The 13,258-nt window shown below is 45.9% G+C and overlaps 1 protein-coding gene across 1 annotated transcript in view; it reads left to right on the top strand.

Annotated features, from left to right (window-relative positions):
* Nlrp12 (NLR family pyrin domain containing 12) overlaps window positions 1-2,841 on the top strand; it is a 28,546-nt gene extending 25,705 nt beyond the window's left edge. Inside the window, exons 9-10 of the mRNA XM_074058165.1 lie at window positions 579-749; window positions 1,510-2,841. Of these exons, the coding sequence (XP_073914266.1) occupies window positions 579-749; window positions 1,510-1,597 (259 nt within the window). The 3' untranslated portion in view covers window positions 1,598-2,841. The remainder of the gene's footprint in view (window positions 1-578; window positions 750-1,509) is intronic.
* Window positions 2,842-13,258: the final 10,417 nt, after the last annotated feature.

The following is a 13,258-nucleotide window of genomic DNA, read 5'->3' as shown; positions in this document are numbered from 1 at the left end:
AAAAAAGAAAAAAAATTAAATCTTGCCCAGTGTAAATTTCAGTCAAATGCTAATTGACATTCTCCTTCCCTCTTCCTTTGACACCAGCGTAACCTGTAGGACTCAAAATGAGATGAGGACCTTTTATAGGTTGCCCCCCATACCTTGGTGAGACTGGAGTTTGAATTCAGGGCTTTGTGCTTACAAAGTACGTATTCTGCCACTTGAGCAACACCTGCAGTCCATTTTGCTCAGGTCATTTTGGAAATGGGGTCTCCAGAATTATTTGCCTAGACTGGCCTACAACCTCGATCCTACCTCAGGCTCCCAAGTAGCTAGGATTACAGGTGTGAGTCCTAGTGCCTGGCCTTAAATGCCATTCCTAAATGCTTTCCACTACCAGATTGTCTCTAATCTGGACTGTTTCTTCTTAAACTGGTCCCCTGAAAACTTCACAACTTCCTTCAAAAGGAAGGCTTCCCCAGGGGCTGGTGGAGTGTTTCAAGGGGGTAAGAGCACCTACCTAGCAAGCATAAGCGAATTCAAACCCCACTACCTCCAAGAGTGCCTGATGTAGCTTTGACCACTGTCTTCCACAGGCTGGACAGCTGTGGCCTCACAACCAAAGCTTGTGAGGATCTTTCTTCCACCCTGGGGACCAACCAGACACTCACTGAACTTTATCTGACCAACAATGCCCTGGGGGACACAGGTGTCTGGTTGCTGTGCAGGAGGCTGAGACACCCCAGCTGCAAACTTCGAGTCCTCTGGTGAGAGATGGTGTCTGGGCTTGCGGATCAGGGTCTGGGGGTAAATCGTGGACAGGTAATCTGGAAAACATGGGACATATTTCACGTGGAATACAGATGAGACCTACACCTATACCACTTGCTACTGTGACCTTGAGTAATTGTGAAGACTTTTTGGGCAGTACTGAGGTTTGAACTCAGAGCCTTGTGCTTGCTAGGCAGGTACTCTACCACTGAACAGCAAGCCCCCCACCCCAGCTTTTTTGAGACAGGGTCTCACTGTAGTCCAAACTGGTCTCCAGTTTAAAGATCCTCCAGCCTTACCTTCTGGGTGCTGGGATTACAACCCATGTTTTACCTTCTAATCTTTCGAATGTCTCCATGGGAATCTGGAATTTCTCTGCCTGAGAAATTTTACCACTTTTTGATGACACTGGGGTTTGAACTCAGCTCCCAAATGATGTTACCTTTTAGTGCTTTGCTTTATCTGCACCTGTTAAGAGGAAGAAAGCTGAGAGATGGAAATAAGAGGTAGAGCACCTGCCTAGCAAATTCAAAGCTCTGAGTTCAAATCCCAGTATTGCCATTAAAAAGAAAGAAGCTTTTTCCTAAAGTTATTTTAAATGAAGCAACTTAACCTGGGCACTTAAAAATCTGGAGCAGCAGAGAACTAAACCTATTTTTCTGGTAGTGTTGGAGGATAATGGGTTTTACCAGGCTGAAACACCTCAAATTAAATGTCACAATAGCGACTGTAATATTTCCCACTCTGTGTCCTCAGGTTATTCGGAATGGACCTGAATAAAATGACTCACAGGAGGCTGGCAGCACTCCGTGTAACCAAGCCTTATTTGGACATTGGCTGCTGAATTCCCAGAAGTCAGGATGGAAGATGGGAGGATGTACCCTTGAAGCCCAGGCTTCTTTTACTGGTGCTGGGGATAGAAGCCAGAATCGTGGGCATGCTAGGCAAGCACATTACCACTGAGCTATATGACCAGCCCTTGGTTTCTTTGAGACAGGGTGTTATGTAACCCACATGCCTCTATCCTTCTGTGAGTGCTAGGGACTACAGGGGTGCACCAGATACCAACTGTGTGCAGGTTGAACCAAGTATCCCTGCACTTGGGATGTAGGCAATCTGCAGAGAATTCAGGACAGTCAGCTGCTGACCACAAAGGCTTAAAACTCCTACTTAAGACCTAAAAGCACAGGCTTTTAACTCTGTGGGAGTAGGGCAGAGTCAGGCTGACTTACTACTGGGGCAGATGTGACTGCCACCTAGTGGGCAGAGTAGAAATGCTGCTTGCCACCCTGCAGTGCACCCAAATTTGCCTGTTATTGGGAAAGGTGTGTTGAAGGCTGGTTGGGGTGGAGTTCCATGGCTCAGTACTTGCCTAGTATGTGAAACTAGGTGCTGAATAGCCAGTACTGCAGGAGCAAAGAGGTTAATATCCTGAGGAACTGTCCCTTTGGGAAGAGTCAGACCTCAAAATGCATAACTAAGACTACTCTCCTGCGGGGGTGAGGGGGGAAGGGAGAATCACCTAATGCCAAATGTGCAGTGTAGAAGGCAGTCCAGTTTTCCTCCCACACAAGTGAATAGTAATCACTTGCAATCAACCTGACCCAATCCTCAATAAACATGCCATCGTACCGAATCACCTGGAATACCTCATCTGAGCCATCAGAAGATCTAAGCACTCACTGCACCTCTTAGTTTTGACTAAGACAGTTGCACCCCCACCACAACACCCTAACATCCACAGGTTATTCCACATGGAGGTGGGAATCACTCCTACTCCCCCACTGCCTCAGGAAACCATGGGGAAGTCTAACTTTTGAGTATCCAGTTTCAGGAAAGGACAGGCCACGCTGCTAAGATTAACCTAAGCAGCCAGTTTCAATGGCTTGCTTGTGGCTCGTATTACTGGGGCATGTGACGCAAAAAGTACACAATGCAGGTAATCAGGTTTGAAAGATTTATTGAAAAGCTTTCCCAAACCTAGGGGTGCAGACAAATTGTTTTTCTGTAAACTGGTTGTTTTTGTAAACAAAACCAAATCTGTTGCTATGTATGGGGCGGTTTGGCTGAAATCTCATTCAGCTTGAAGGCTCCACAAATGGGGTGGAGGAAAGGACTTTTAAGCATTCACACCTAAAATGTCAGCCATTTTTGGATATACAAAGCAATAGCTGATTCTTCTGCAACCTAAATACATTTAGCAGCCCCCCACATCTACCTGAGGTTCAGGTGGCTAGCGTTGGAACCAGGAGACCTAAACTCCCTTAAAAACCTTCAATTTCCCCTGCAGCCATTCCTCAGAAAATAGAGGATCACTTTGCACCCATCCCTGTCTTCTAGAAGAGGACCCATACCAGCATTCTGCCCTCCCCTCATTCCAGAGGGGATGCAAGCAGGGTAGAGCTAATGCACCATTTCCAGGATGCTTGTCTCAGACAGTGACACACAAAATGGAAGCACTTTCCAGTCAAATCAAGGCAAGTGCGTCCATTTTGGTCACCACCACCTGAGCAATCAGAGCAAACTAGCTGGGAGTGGACCTGCAATCCTTGTTGCTGGAGAGGCTGAGATCAGGACCACAGCTCAAAGCCAGCCCCAGAGATGCAAAATAACCAGAGGCAAGAATGGACTGAGATGTAGCTCAAAGCCACATAAAAAGCCCAACAAAAATCCCATTTGTACCATTTAATGCAGAGGGAGCAGTTATGCCTAAAGAACACTAACCACTGCCCATGGTCTCATGCACAAGCTGACCCAGGCTGGGTTAGTAGGGTACACATTGCACTGTGTAGGCTCACAGCTGGCACTTCAAGCTATTCCCGACTGGAAACCAAATTCCCAGCACCAACTGAAGCAGCCCACCTTGCCCCCCACAAGTCAGCATGCATCTCGTTTCTGGTGTGGACTCAGCTCTCAGTAGTGCTCAAGTGGCACATAGCAGGTGAAGCTACCACAAGTATTGGGGCACCTTGAGTGGTACCCACCAGTGACACCCAAATGTCGTAGCACTTTCTACCTGCATACCAGAAGAGCGCTCCCACATTTGAGTGCCACAGTGCGGGCATTTCCTGATTGCCCGCCTGGAGTTCATGGCAGAATCCAATTCACCTGTCCACTGACAGCAATGAGCACAGCCGTCGCTTTCTCAGCCGGTAACACTCAAAAACTGGCGGCACTTTTTTTCAGATTTAACAAAAAGTGCCCCCACAGTTTGAGTGCCACAGGCTGAGGAGTTCGCAGCACAAGCTGGATTCAGAAGGCAAAGCTCAGCCCAGTCCTTGCAGGAGACCTGGAAAAAGAGATAGTAAGTTAGTTGGGGCTGGGACGTAACCCAGGTGTGCAGTGCTCGCCTAGCATGCAAGAGTGGACTTGAACCAAGCATCCAGGCATGGTCAGGTATAAAAAAAACCGCCTCCCCCCCCAAATGGACCCAAGGTCCCAGAACGTTGTGTGACAAATTTGAGTGGGGCCGTAGTCTGAAGGCAGAGGGAATAGGACCAAAAGGCTACACACGGTAACAGGGATGGGCTTAGGCCTGTGGTACACCGGCTGCCCGGCAGCCTAGCACACATAAGGTCAAAGAATGGACCCCAAGAAGTTGGGGGAAAGAAAAAGTGCCAGGAAGCATGTTTGAGAAATTGTACCAAAGTTTAAAAGTAAAAAGAAACACAATGACACTCAAGAAAACACTCAAAACGCCACAGCCAATACTTACAGAACACAGACAGGAACCGCGCACGTCTGTCGGGCCACGCGCTCTGGGCTCTTATATAGGCGGAGGGCCCATTGCCCCGGGCCCGGGAGAGGATCTGAGACCACTCCCCCCACCCAGTCCTCCCTTCCGCCCACACCCACCCGCTTCCTCTGAGCTCAGCTTACCTGGGGGTCAGACTCACCTTCACAATTTTTTTCTTTTAATTTTAAATAAATCTTTTACTGCTTTAGCAGTTGTAAATAGCTTGGAGTTTGCAGTGAAGTGCCCAGAAGAAAGTAGTCCTCCGCTCTAGGGTTTCAGTTATGAACAGCAATATTTAAAATTACTATGTTTGCTAAGTAAGGAAGACATAATGGGGACTTTGCTAATACTTGGGCTGGAGAGGTGAATTTTGTAGTCTAGGACAGTGTTTTTTGTTTGGTTGGTTTTGTTTTTCTTGTAGGGCTGAGAATTTAGTACAGGGTCTACAACACATGTATTATGCAAGTTCTCTACCACTGAGCCATACTCCCAGCTCCTTTTTTTTTTTTTTTTTTAGCGGTACTGGGGCTTGAACTCGGGGCCTACATATTGAGCCACTCCACCAGTCCTTTTTTGTGATTTTTTTTCGAGATACGGTTGGTAGTGCGCCTCCTTACCAAGTGTGAGGGACTGAGTTCAAATTCCAATACCACACACACACAAAAAAATTGGTGTTCTTCTGCAATGAACATTTTTTAATTTTTGGCAGTACTGGGGTTTGAACTCAGGGCCTTGTGTTGCTAGTAGGTGCTCTACTACTAGAACCAAGTACCCATTCCTCCTAATGAACATTTTTTGAAAGCAACTTGGAAAAAAGTGGAAACACTGGGGGTTGGTGGAGTGGCTTATGTGGTAGAGCGCCTTCCTAGTAAGCATGAGTCCCTAAACTCAAATTCCAGTACTGCCAAAAAAAAGAAAAGAAAAAGAAAAACCCAACTCTGCAAAAAACCCCAGTGTACCTGTGACCTGAAGGCTGAACAGAGAACTCAAAAGGGGAGGAGGGGAAGGAGAAGGTGGGGTTGGCAAATGTAAATGTTGAAAATAATGAATGACCTGACCATGCCAGGAGGTAGAAAGGCTGGGGGCCAAGGAGGATGTCCCCTTCACTTTTGTAATCCTTCCTATCTGTGGGAGGTCACTTTCAACCCTTCTGGATGAAATCTTCCCTTCCGAAACCGACTGCCTTTGCCACAAAGGATGTTGAGGAAAAATTATTAAAGTTAGAACTTTATTGTTAGGCTAATGTTTCTCTCCTCCCCTGCAGAAGGTCAGAGGCCCCAGTACTGATGAGGACTCAAATCCAGACACCGATCTTGAGTTATGCCAGGCCCCGGGACAGTCCCCCTGCTCCATCCAAAGGTGGAGTGATGGGCCGTGGTACACTAGTGAGCTCTCCTCCTTCTGCAGCCTCCCATGACGGCAGGCCTGTGCCATGGCCACAATAATCACAAGACCCCACCTGATCCATCTCAAACTCACTGGCCTCCTTTCCTGCTCTAGGAACTTGGGGAAGCCCTGAGTTTGTGGAAGAAATAACCTCTCTGCCAGTCCCTCCTCCTTGGCATCAGAGCATCCTGGGGCCTCTGCAATTGGCCGTCTCACTGCCATGTTGTGCTTTCTTTTTCTTTTTTCTTTTTGGTTTCAGTTTGGCCTCACTCTTGCTAGGTGGGCGCTCTATGACTTCAGTCACTCCATCAGCTTGTGCTTTCTTTTCTTCTTCAAGGCTCACTATATAAAGTGATTTTAGTTATTTATTAACTTGTGTACAGTTGTCCCTCAATATCCTCACGAATTGTTCCAGGACATCACTACCCCTTAACACCAAAATCCAAGGATGTTTGAATTCTTTAGATAAATGGCACAACATTTGCATATAACCTCTGCAAATCCTTCTCTCTTTTTTTTTTTTTTTGTGGTACTGGGTTTGAACTCAGGGCTTCACACTTGGCAGGCAGGCACTCTACCACTTGAGTCACACTTCCAGCTCCATTTTTTTTCTTTTTTTTTTTTTTTTTGGTCATGGTCTCTGTAGCCCAGGCTGGCCTTGAATGTGTGCTCCTCCTTCCTCCTGAGCCTTTGCACTGCTGGGATTACAGGTACAACCCATCAAGCCCAGCCTCCTCTGAGTTTTAAATCATCTACACGTGATTTGTAGTACCTAAGACAAAGTAACTGCTAATGGAAATAGTTATATACTATATTACTTAGGGACTACTGGCAAGAAAATGTCTAAACAAAACAAGAAGAAAACACTGGGCACCAGTGGCTCATGCCTGTGATCCTAGTTACTGAGGAGGCAGAGATCAGGAGAATCATGGTTTGAAGTCAGCCTGGGGCAATTAGTGCTGTGATCCTATGTTGAAAAAACCCTTCACAAAAAAAGGGCTGGTGAAGTAGCTCAAGACACCTAACAAGCATGAAGCTTTGAGTTCAAACCCCAGTGCTGCCAAAAAAAATCTTTGGTTCCACTTCCTCCATGAAGGCAAGAAATGTTTCTCCTTCTCTGTACCCTCCCCCTTTGCCTATTCTTTATCCTGTTATACTATCCCCTAATAAAAACGAATGAAAAAGGAAAAGAAAAAAGTCTACAGTAGAGCGCCTGCTTAGCAAGCACAAGGTCCTGAGTTCAAACCTCAGTACTGTAAAATAAATAAATAAATAAATAAAAACAAATGAATGAAAGTATATTTTTTCAGTAATGTGAAACTGTTTGCCCAGATAAGCAGTTGGGAGCCAGGTCTGGGGGTGGGGGGGCACATGTGTAATTCTAACTACTCAGGAGGCAGTGATCAGGAGGACTGTGGTTCGAAGCCAGCTAGGGCAAATGTTCTCAAGACCCTATCTTGAAAAAACCCATCACAGAGAAAGGGCTGGGGGAGTGGCTCAAGTTCTAGAGTACCTGCCTAGCTAAGCGTGAGGCCCTGAGTTCAAACCCCAGTACTGCCCCCTTGCCCCCCAAAAAAATGGTTGGATCCTCTGATAGGAATGCCGGATATGGAGGGCCAAATACACTCACACCCTCCCCCACTGCCCTGAAAACTCCTGAAAAACAGGAAATAAGATTCCAATCAACTCTATTGTCTATTGCCCCACAACCTCTAAAAAGACCAAGGGGACATCACTGGTGAGGTTGGGGAGCATGAGTTGGAGGCCAGCTAGGGCTAAGAGGGAGGCCCTGACCTGGAGGATCTCCCTTCCACACTTGGTCCTCTTATTATGGGGACACATTTCTTATCCTTCCTTGTGTCGTTCCCCTCCCCCCCCAACACTGCCCCAGGCACACAGTAAAATGCTTAATTGACATTGTTCACCAGGTGGATGGATGCGTTATTGTGCCCCTAACCTGCAAATCCAAGTAACTCCAAATACTTGAACACAGAGGATACCAGCTACACCCAGAAATAAGTAGCATTCAATGCAGATCCACAAGTCCATCCACCAAATTCTTGGTCTTGGTCAAGGTTGCTGGAGGGCCCTGGCCCTGCTCAGCCATCAGGGCCCTGTCTAAGCAGCTTGCACCTCTCCCTCTGCACCTGGATATTCTGGTATTCGTCAGTCACCTGGATGGACGGAGTGGCGCATTTCAGAACTCTGTCAAGGTCTTTCCTGTAACTTTATTTTGCCTGTGCAATAATCTCAGCCTCTGTAGCGTTCTTTGTCCTGCCCTTCATCCCCAAACAGCTTGCTCAGGTTGACTCCTACATATATTACTCATCCTAGAAGCATCATCCAGACTGGATTTGAATATTATTAGACAATAATTTTGTTTCCCCTCTAATATGCTAGTTCTTATTTGAGAACAATGGTCCCAAGGTATTTAGACAGGAATATCCTTGGCTTATCATTGTAGTACTATAAACTTGACAAAGAACCGGTTACACAGAATATAATAGATACTTTTCTTAGTCTTTTACTTATTTATCTTATTTCAGTGGTATTGAGGTTTGAACTCAGGCTAGTTAGGTGCTCTACCACTTGAACAAGCCTTTGTTGTGATGGGTTTTTTCCGAGGTGGGATCTTGCAAACTATTTGCCAGGGCAATCCTCCTGATCTCTGCCCCTGAGTAGCTAGGATTACAGTTGTGAACCACCAACACATGGCCTAGAAACAAATATGTTAGCCATTAATCTACATTTAGTCTCAACAACGATTCTTCCATGAGGTTTTTTCTTTTTTTCTTAATGGAACTACGACAGAAGGAAGTGGAAACTCCAAAAGAAAATGAGGTATGACAGCCTGTGGTTGTGGGGACAAGGTAATGACCCCTAGATGCCCTTCTGTGTCACAGCAGAATTCTTCCTGAGGAAGTGAAAGCACTTGTCATTTGCAAGTCACCAGAAGTCCTTGTCATTGTAATCACCTTGAACTCCCCTCTGCACCCCGCCCTGTCCTTGGCATTGTCCCCCTGGTGAAAATAGTTTCTTCTGCAAACAGCCCATCAGTTTTGGAAATCCTATTATGCACATTGCAGAAACCCGCTTGTGGCTGGCAGATGCTTATGCACACCTTAGGGTGGGTGGCTGGTAATCCTCGTTATGGCATTAAAGAGAAACGACCACCAAAAAGTGGGTGAGAAGATGCTTTCCAGACTAGATTAAATGATTCTGAAAGGTTAATGGCTGAGGCAGGAGGATCATGAGTTAAGAGGTCAGCATGGACTATGTCGAAAATTTCTGGCCAGCCTTGGATATACAGAGCCTGTCTCAAAGAAATAGAAATTAAAAAACAAACAAAACCCCGGGTAATGAGTGCTCATTTATTTAATGCAAGCCTGGGAGCAAAGAGGTATATATATATAAGAGAAAGAACAAGCCGGGCATCTTTGGTTCATGCCTGTAATCCCAGCTACCCAGGAAGCTACCCTAGATCATCGCTGTTCGAAGCCAGCCTGGGCAAATAGCAATAACCTATCTCAAAAAAACCCTTCACAAAAATAGGACTGGTGGAGTGGCTCAAGGTGTAGGCCTTGAGTTCAAACCCCAGTACTGCAAAAACACCCACAAAAACCAAAAAACAAATCAGGGCTGGGGGGTGGGGGGCATGACTCAGGGGCACTTGCTTGCTTAGCAAATACAAGGTCCTGAGTTTAATCTCAGTACTGCCCAAAAATAAAACAATTTTTTTTGTCAGATCTTATGGTATTGCAGAGTTTTGTTTTGTTTTGTTTTTGGGTATTTTGTTTTTATTTGTAGTACTGGGGTTTGAACTCAGGGCTTTGCACTTTCAAAGCAGGTGCTCTACCACTTCAGCCATACCTCCAGTCCTAAATTCTTTAATAAGCTCTTCTAACACCCTTCCACTGAAATACCCTAAGATTCCTCCCGGTGTGCGGGTCCCCTTGCTTCAGGAGTGTCAGACCACGAATTGTTCAGCTTCAGTGTGTTCCCAGCCATCTTTGGCTGCAGACCTTGCTGGGTGCGTTGAGAACCTCTGCCCCCAGGCCAGGTCTGAGGGATTCTTGTGTGATGGCCCCTGACTCTCCTCCACAAGAGGAAGTCAGCAAGGGCTGACAAATGCCACGGCATGAGCTGAGAATTTTGCCTTAAGTGGGTGAAAGAAAAATCAAAAAAGAGAGTGGGCTTGGTGATACAGACCTAAAGCAGGAGAATCGTGAGTTTTAGGTCAGTCCAGATTACATAGCGGGGACCCTGACTCAGAAAAAGAATACCAGTTTCCGATGCGTGAAATTAAAATTTCGGTGTCAGCAAATGAAGTCCTGTTGGGGCATAGCCACATTCACTCCTTTTCCTATTGTTTCTGGTGGCATTTCTACTCTAATTGTCAAGAGTTGAGTGACTGCCAAACCTGAAAACCTTCAAATCTGGCTGTTTATGGAAAATGTTAATGGTTTGCCTGAGGGCCAGAGTGACAAGGCAAGGATCACACTTTCTCTTTCTCCTCCCCTCTCACCCTCCCCCCTCTCTTTCTTTTGAATGCTGAGTACAAGAACCACGGCCTTACACTTGCCTGGCCAGAGCTCTACTCCTGAGCTACACTCCCTGGCCACACTGTAGTTTTATTCATTCCACAACTTTGGTTTTTTTATCTTTTTGGGGGGGTGGAAATTGGTGGGACTGGGATTTTATTTCAGGGTTTCACTCTCGCAAAGCAGATGCTGTACTGCTTGAGTCACACCTCCAGTCCATTTTGCTCTGGCCTTGAACCACGATCCTCCAGATCTCAGCCTCCCAAAGTAGGTAGAATTCAGGCATAAGCCACTGTCACTAGGTTACAGCTTGTGTCTTTAAGCTATGTGCTACATATAATTACAATATTCTATTAAGACAACATGAAGTGTTAAAAGTTGGTGAGGAAGGATTTGGGGGTGTAGTTTAGTGGTAGAGCATGTGCTCAGTGTACACAAGGCCCTAGATCCCATCCCCAAAACACTGAGAAGGAAGAATTTTTTTTTTTTTGGCAGTACTGGAGTTTGAACTCAGGACCTCCCACTTGCTAGGCAGGCACTCTACCATGTGAGCCACTCAGCCAGCCCAAGACTTTATGTAACTCTATTCCAGCAGAGGTCAAGACTATCTCAGTAGGGAGACAGTTGAACTCAGTTCCAAACACAAGAAGGATAAGTAAGGATTTGTCACCAAACAGGAAAGCTACTAAGAAACTCAAGAGTGGAGGGACTTTTACTTCAAATGACTTGGCAGGATTCTTGCTTCAGGAAGGCCTTGGCTTTCTACCTCAAAGGTGAGCGATATGGGAACTTGATCACATACTTAGAGCATGAACTAATGCAGGTGGATTATTTGCTAAAATTGGGCTGGGCTGGTCAAAGATAAGATGGTGGCCAAGGCTGAGGCTTAGCAGAGATGGCTCAGGGGCCTTGATAAAAGTCTGACTTAATAAGCAAGCCTTTGTCAACCTATCTGCTCAAAATACGTTACTTACAAAGATCCATGGGCTGGCAGAGTGGCTCAAGTGGTAGAGCACCTGCCTAACAAGCGCAAGTCCCTGAGTTTAAACCCCAGTACCGCCAAAAAACAAAACCAAAAACAGGGGATCTAACCTCCACCTCTAACCTCCACCTCCCTACTGCTAAGAGTGTAGTTGTGAACCACCACACCTGGCTGGTTTTCAGTTCCAACCTTGTAAGTGAGGAACACCCAAGCATTTTGGAAACCAGAACTGGATTTCACCTTAAATCCAGAGATATAGAAAAGGAGGTGACATCCCACCCTTCCCCCTCAGGGCTTCTCTGGCTTTTAGAACTAGCCATTGTTTACTGCTCTTTGTCATTAAAAATCTCAAGATTGCTGGGGAAGGGAAGCCCTTTTCACTCCCAATGTGGGTGGCTTAGCTGGGGACCTGAAAATTAACTTACAATAGGTAGCTCCAAGGGAGAAAAGGCTAGGTTTATTTGCAGTTGCTCTCAGCAATGGAAAATTCCAGGAATTGCCTGAAGCAAAGGCATGTGTATCTTTACATCAGTTTAACAAAAGTTTTTTGTTGTTGTTGGCTGTGCTGGGGTTTGAATTTAGGGCTTGTCAGGTGCTTTATCACTTGAACCACTCTGCCAGACCCAAAACAAAGTCTTTGAATATGGAAGTTTTCATGTGTTTTTTTTGTTTTGTTTTGTTTTTTTCTTGCAAACCCTTCTTGCAGTGTTGGGGATGGAAGGCAGGGCCTGGCTCTTGCTAGGCCATTACTTAGCTGTGCAGGGAACATCCCCAGCCCTCCCAGGGCTTTTTGATGCTAAGGGTAGGGTGTTGGTCTTGTTGGCGGGATCCTGGGGAGAGGGCAAATTTTTGAAAAGATCTGCTTTAGTCAAACTTGGGAAGTTCGGATAAGATTTCTTTCTGAATCTTTTAAAGTTCAATTGTTTTTACTTTAAAATGACCTTAGCCAGGCCTGATGGAGCACAACTATAAGCTCAGGAAGTTAAAGGCCATTGTGGACTACATATGGAAACTATGTAAAAAAAAAAAAAAGCTATAAAAAACTTTATACCAACTCTGGGGGTCCAAGAGGGTCCCACAAGAAGTCATGTGTGCCAAGAGACCCAAAGAGTGGCTGGAAGACCATCAGACACAGTGGGGGTCGGGAGGATGTAGGAAGATGCTGGATGCAGAAGGCCTTGTTAGCAAGATACAGCATGGGAGCAGAAAGACTCGGGAAGGCAGAAGGTTGGAGAATGAAGTGGACACTGCGGGAGGCCGGGTGTTTCAGTCAAGGCTCATTTTGCTGAAACTGGAGCCCCTTGAGCACCCAGAGCGCTTCACAATTCATGCCTGGTTCTTGTGTCTTCGATGGCCCAGGGCAGTCTCGGGCATCTGTCTGTGCTTAATATTTGACAATCAGAATATAAGCTAAATCTTAACAGACTTTTTTTTTTTTTTTTTTTTTTTTGGTGGGACTGGGGTTTCATTTAGGGCTTTGTACTTTGCTAAGCAGACACTCTACTGCTTGAGCCATACCTCCAGTCCATTTCGCTCTGGTTATTTTGGAGATCTCGAGAACTGTTTGCCTAGGCTGACCTCGAACAACTGATCCTCCCAATACGAGTCTCCCAAGTAACTAGGATTGGTGCTCAACCTGATTTTTTTTGTTTTTTTCTTTTTTGTGGTACTGGGGTTTGAACTCAGGGCCTATACCTTGAGCCACTTCACCAGCCCTCTTTTTCTATGAAGGTTGTTTGTTTGTTTGTTTTTTTGAGATAGGGTCTCACAGACCTATTTGCCCAGGCTGGCTTTGATCCTCAATCCTCCTGATCTCTGCCTCCAGAGCAGCTGGGATTACAGGTGTGAGCCCGGCTGATT

Source organism: Castor canadensis, chromosome 16 (assembly GCF_047511655.1).
Source record: "Castor canadensis chromosome 16, mCasCan1.hap1v2, whole genome shotgun sequence".
In the NCBI taxonomy this organism is placed as follows: domain Eukaryota; kingdom Metazoa; phylum Chordata; class Mammalia; order Rodentia; family Castoridae; genus Castor; species Castor canadensis.
The sequence above is the reverse complement of the archived record's forward strand: the minus strand, read 5'-3'. Positions and strand labels throughout refer to the sequence as shown.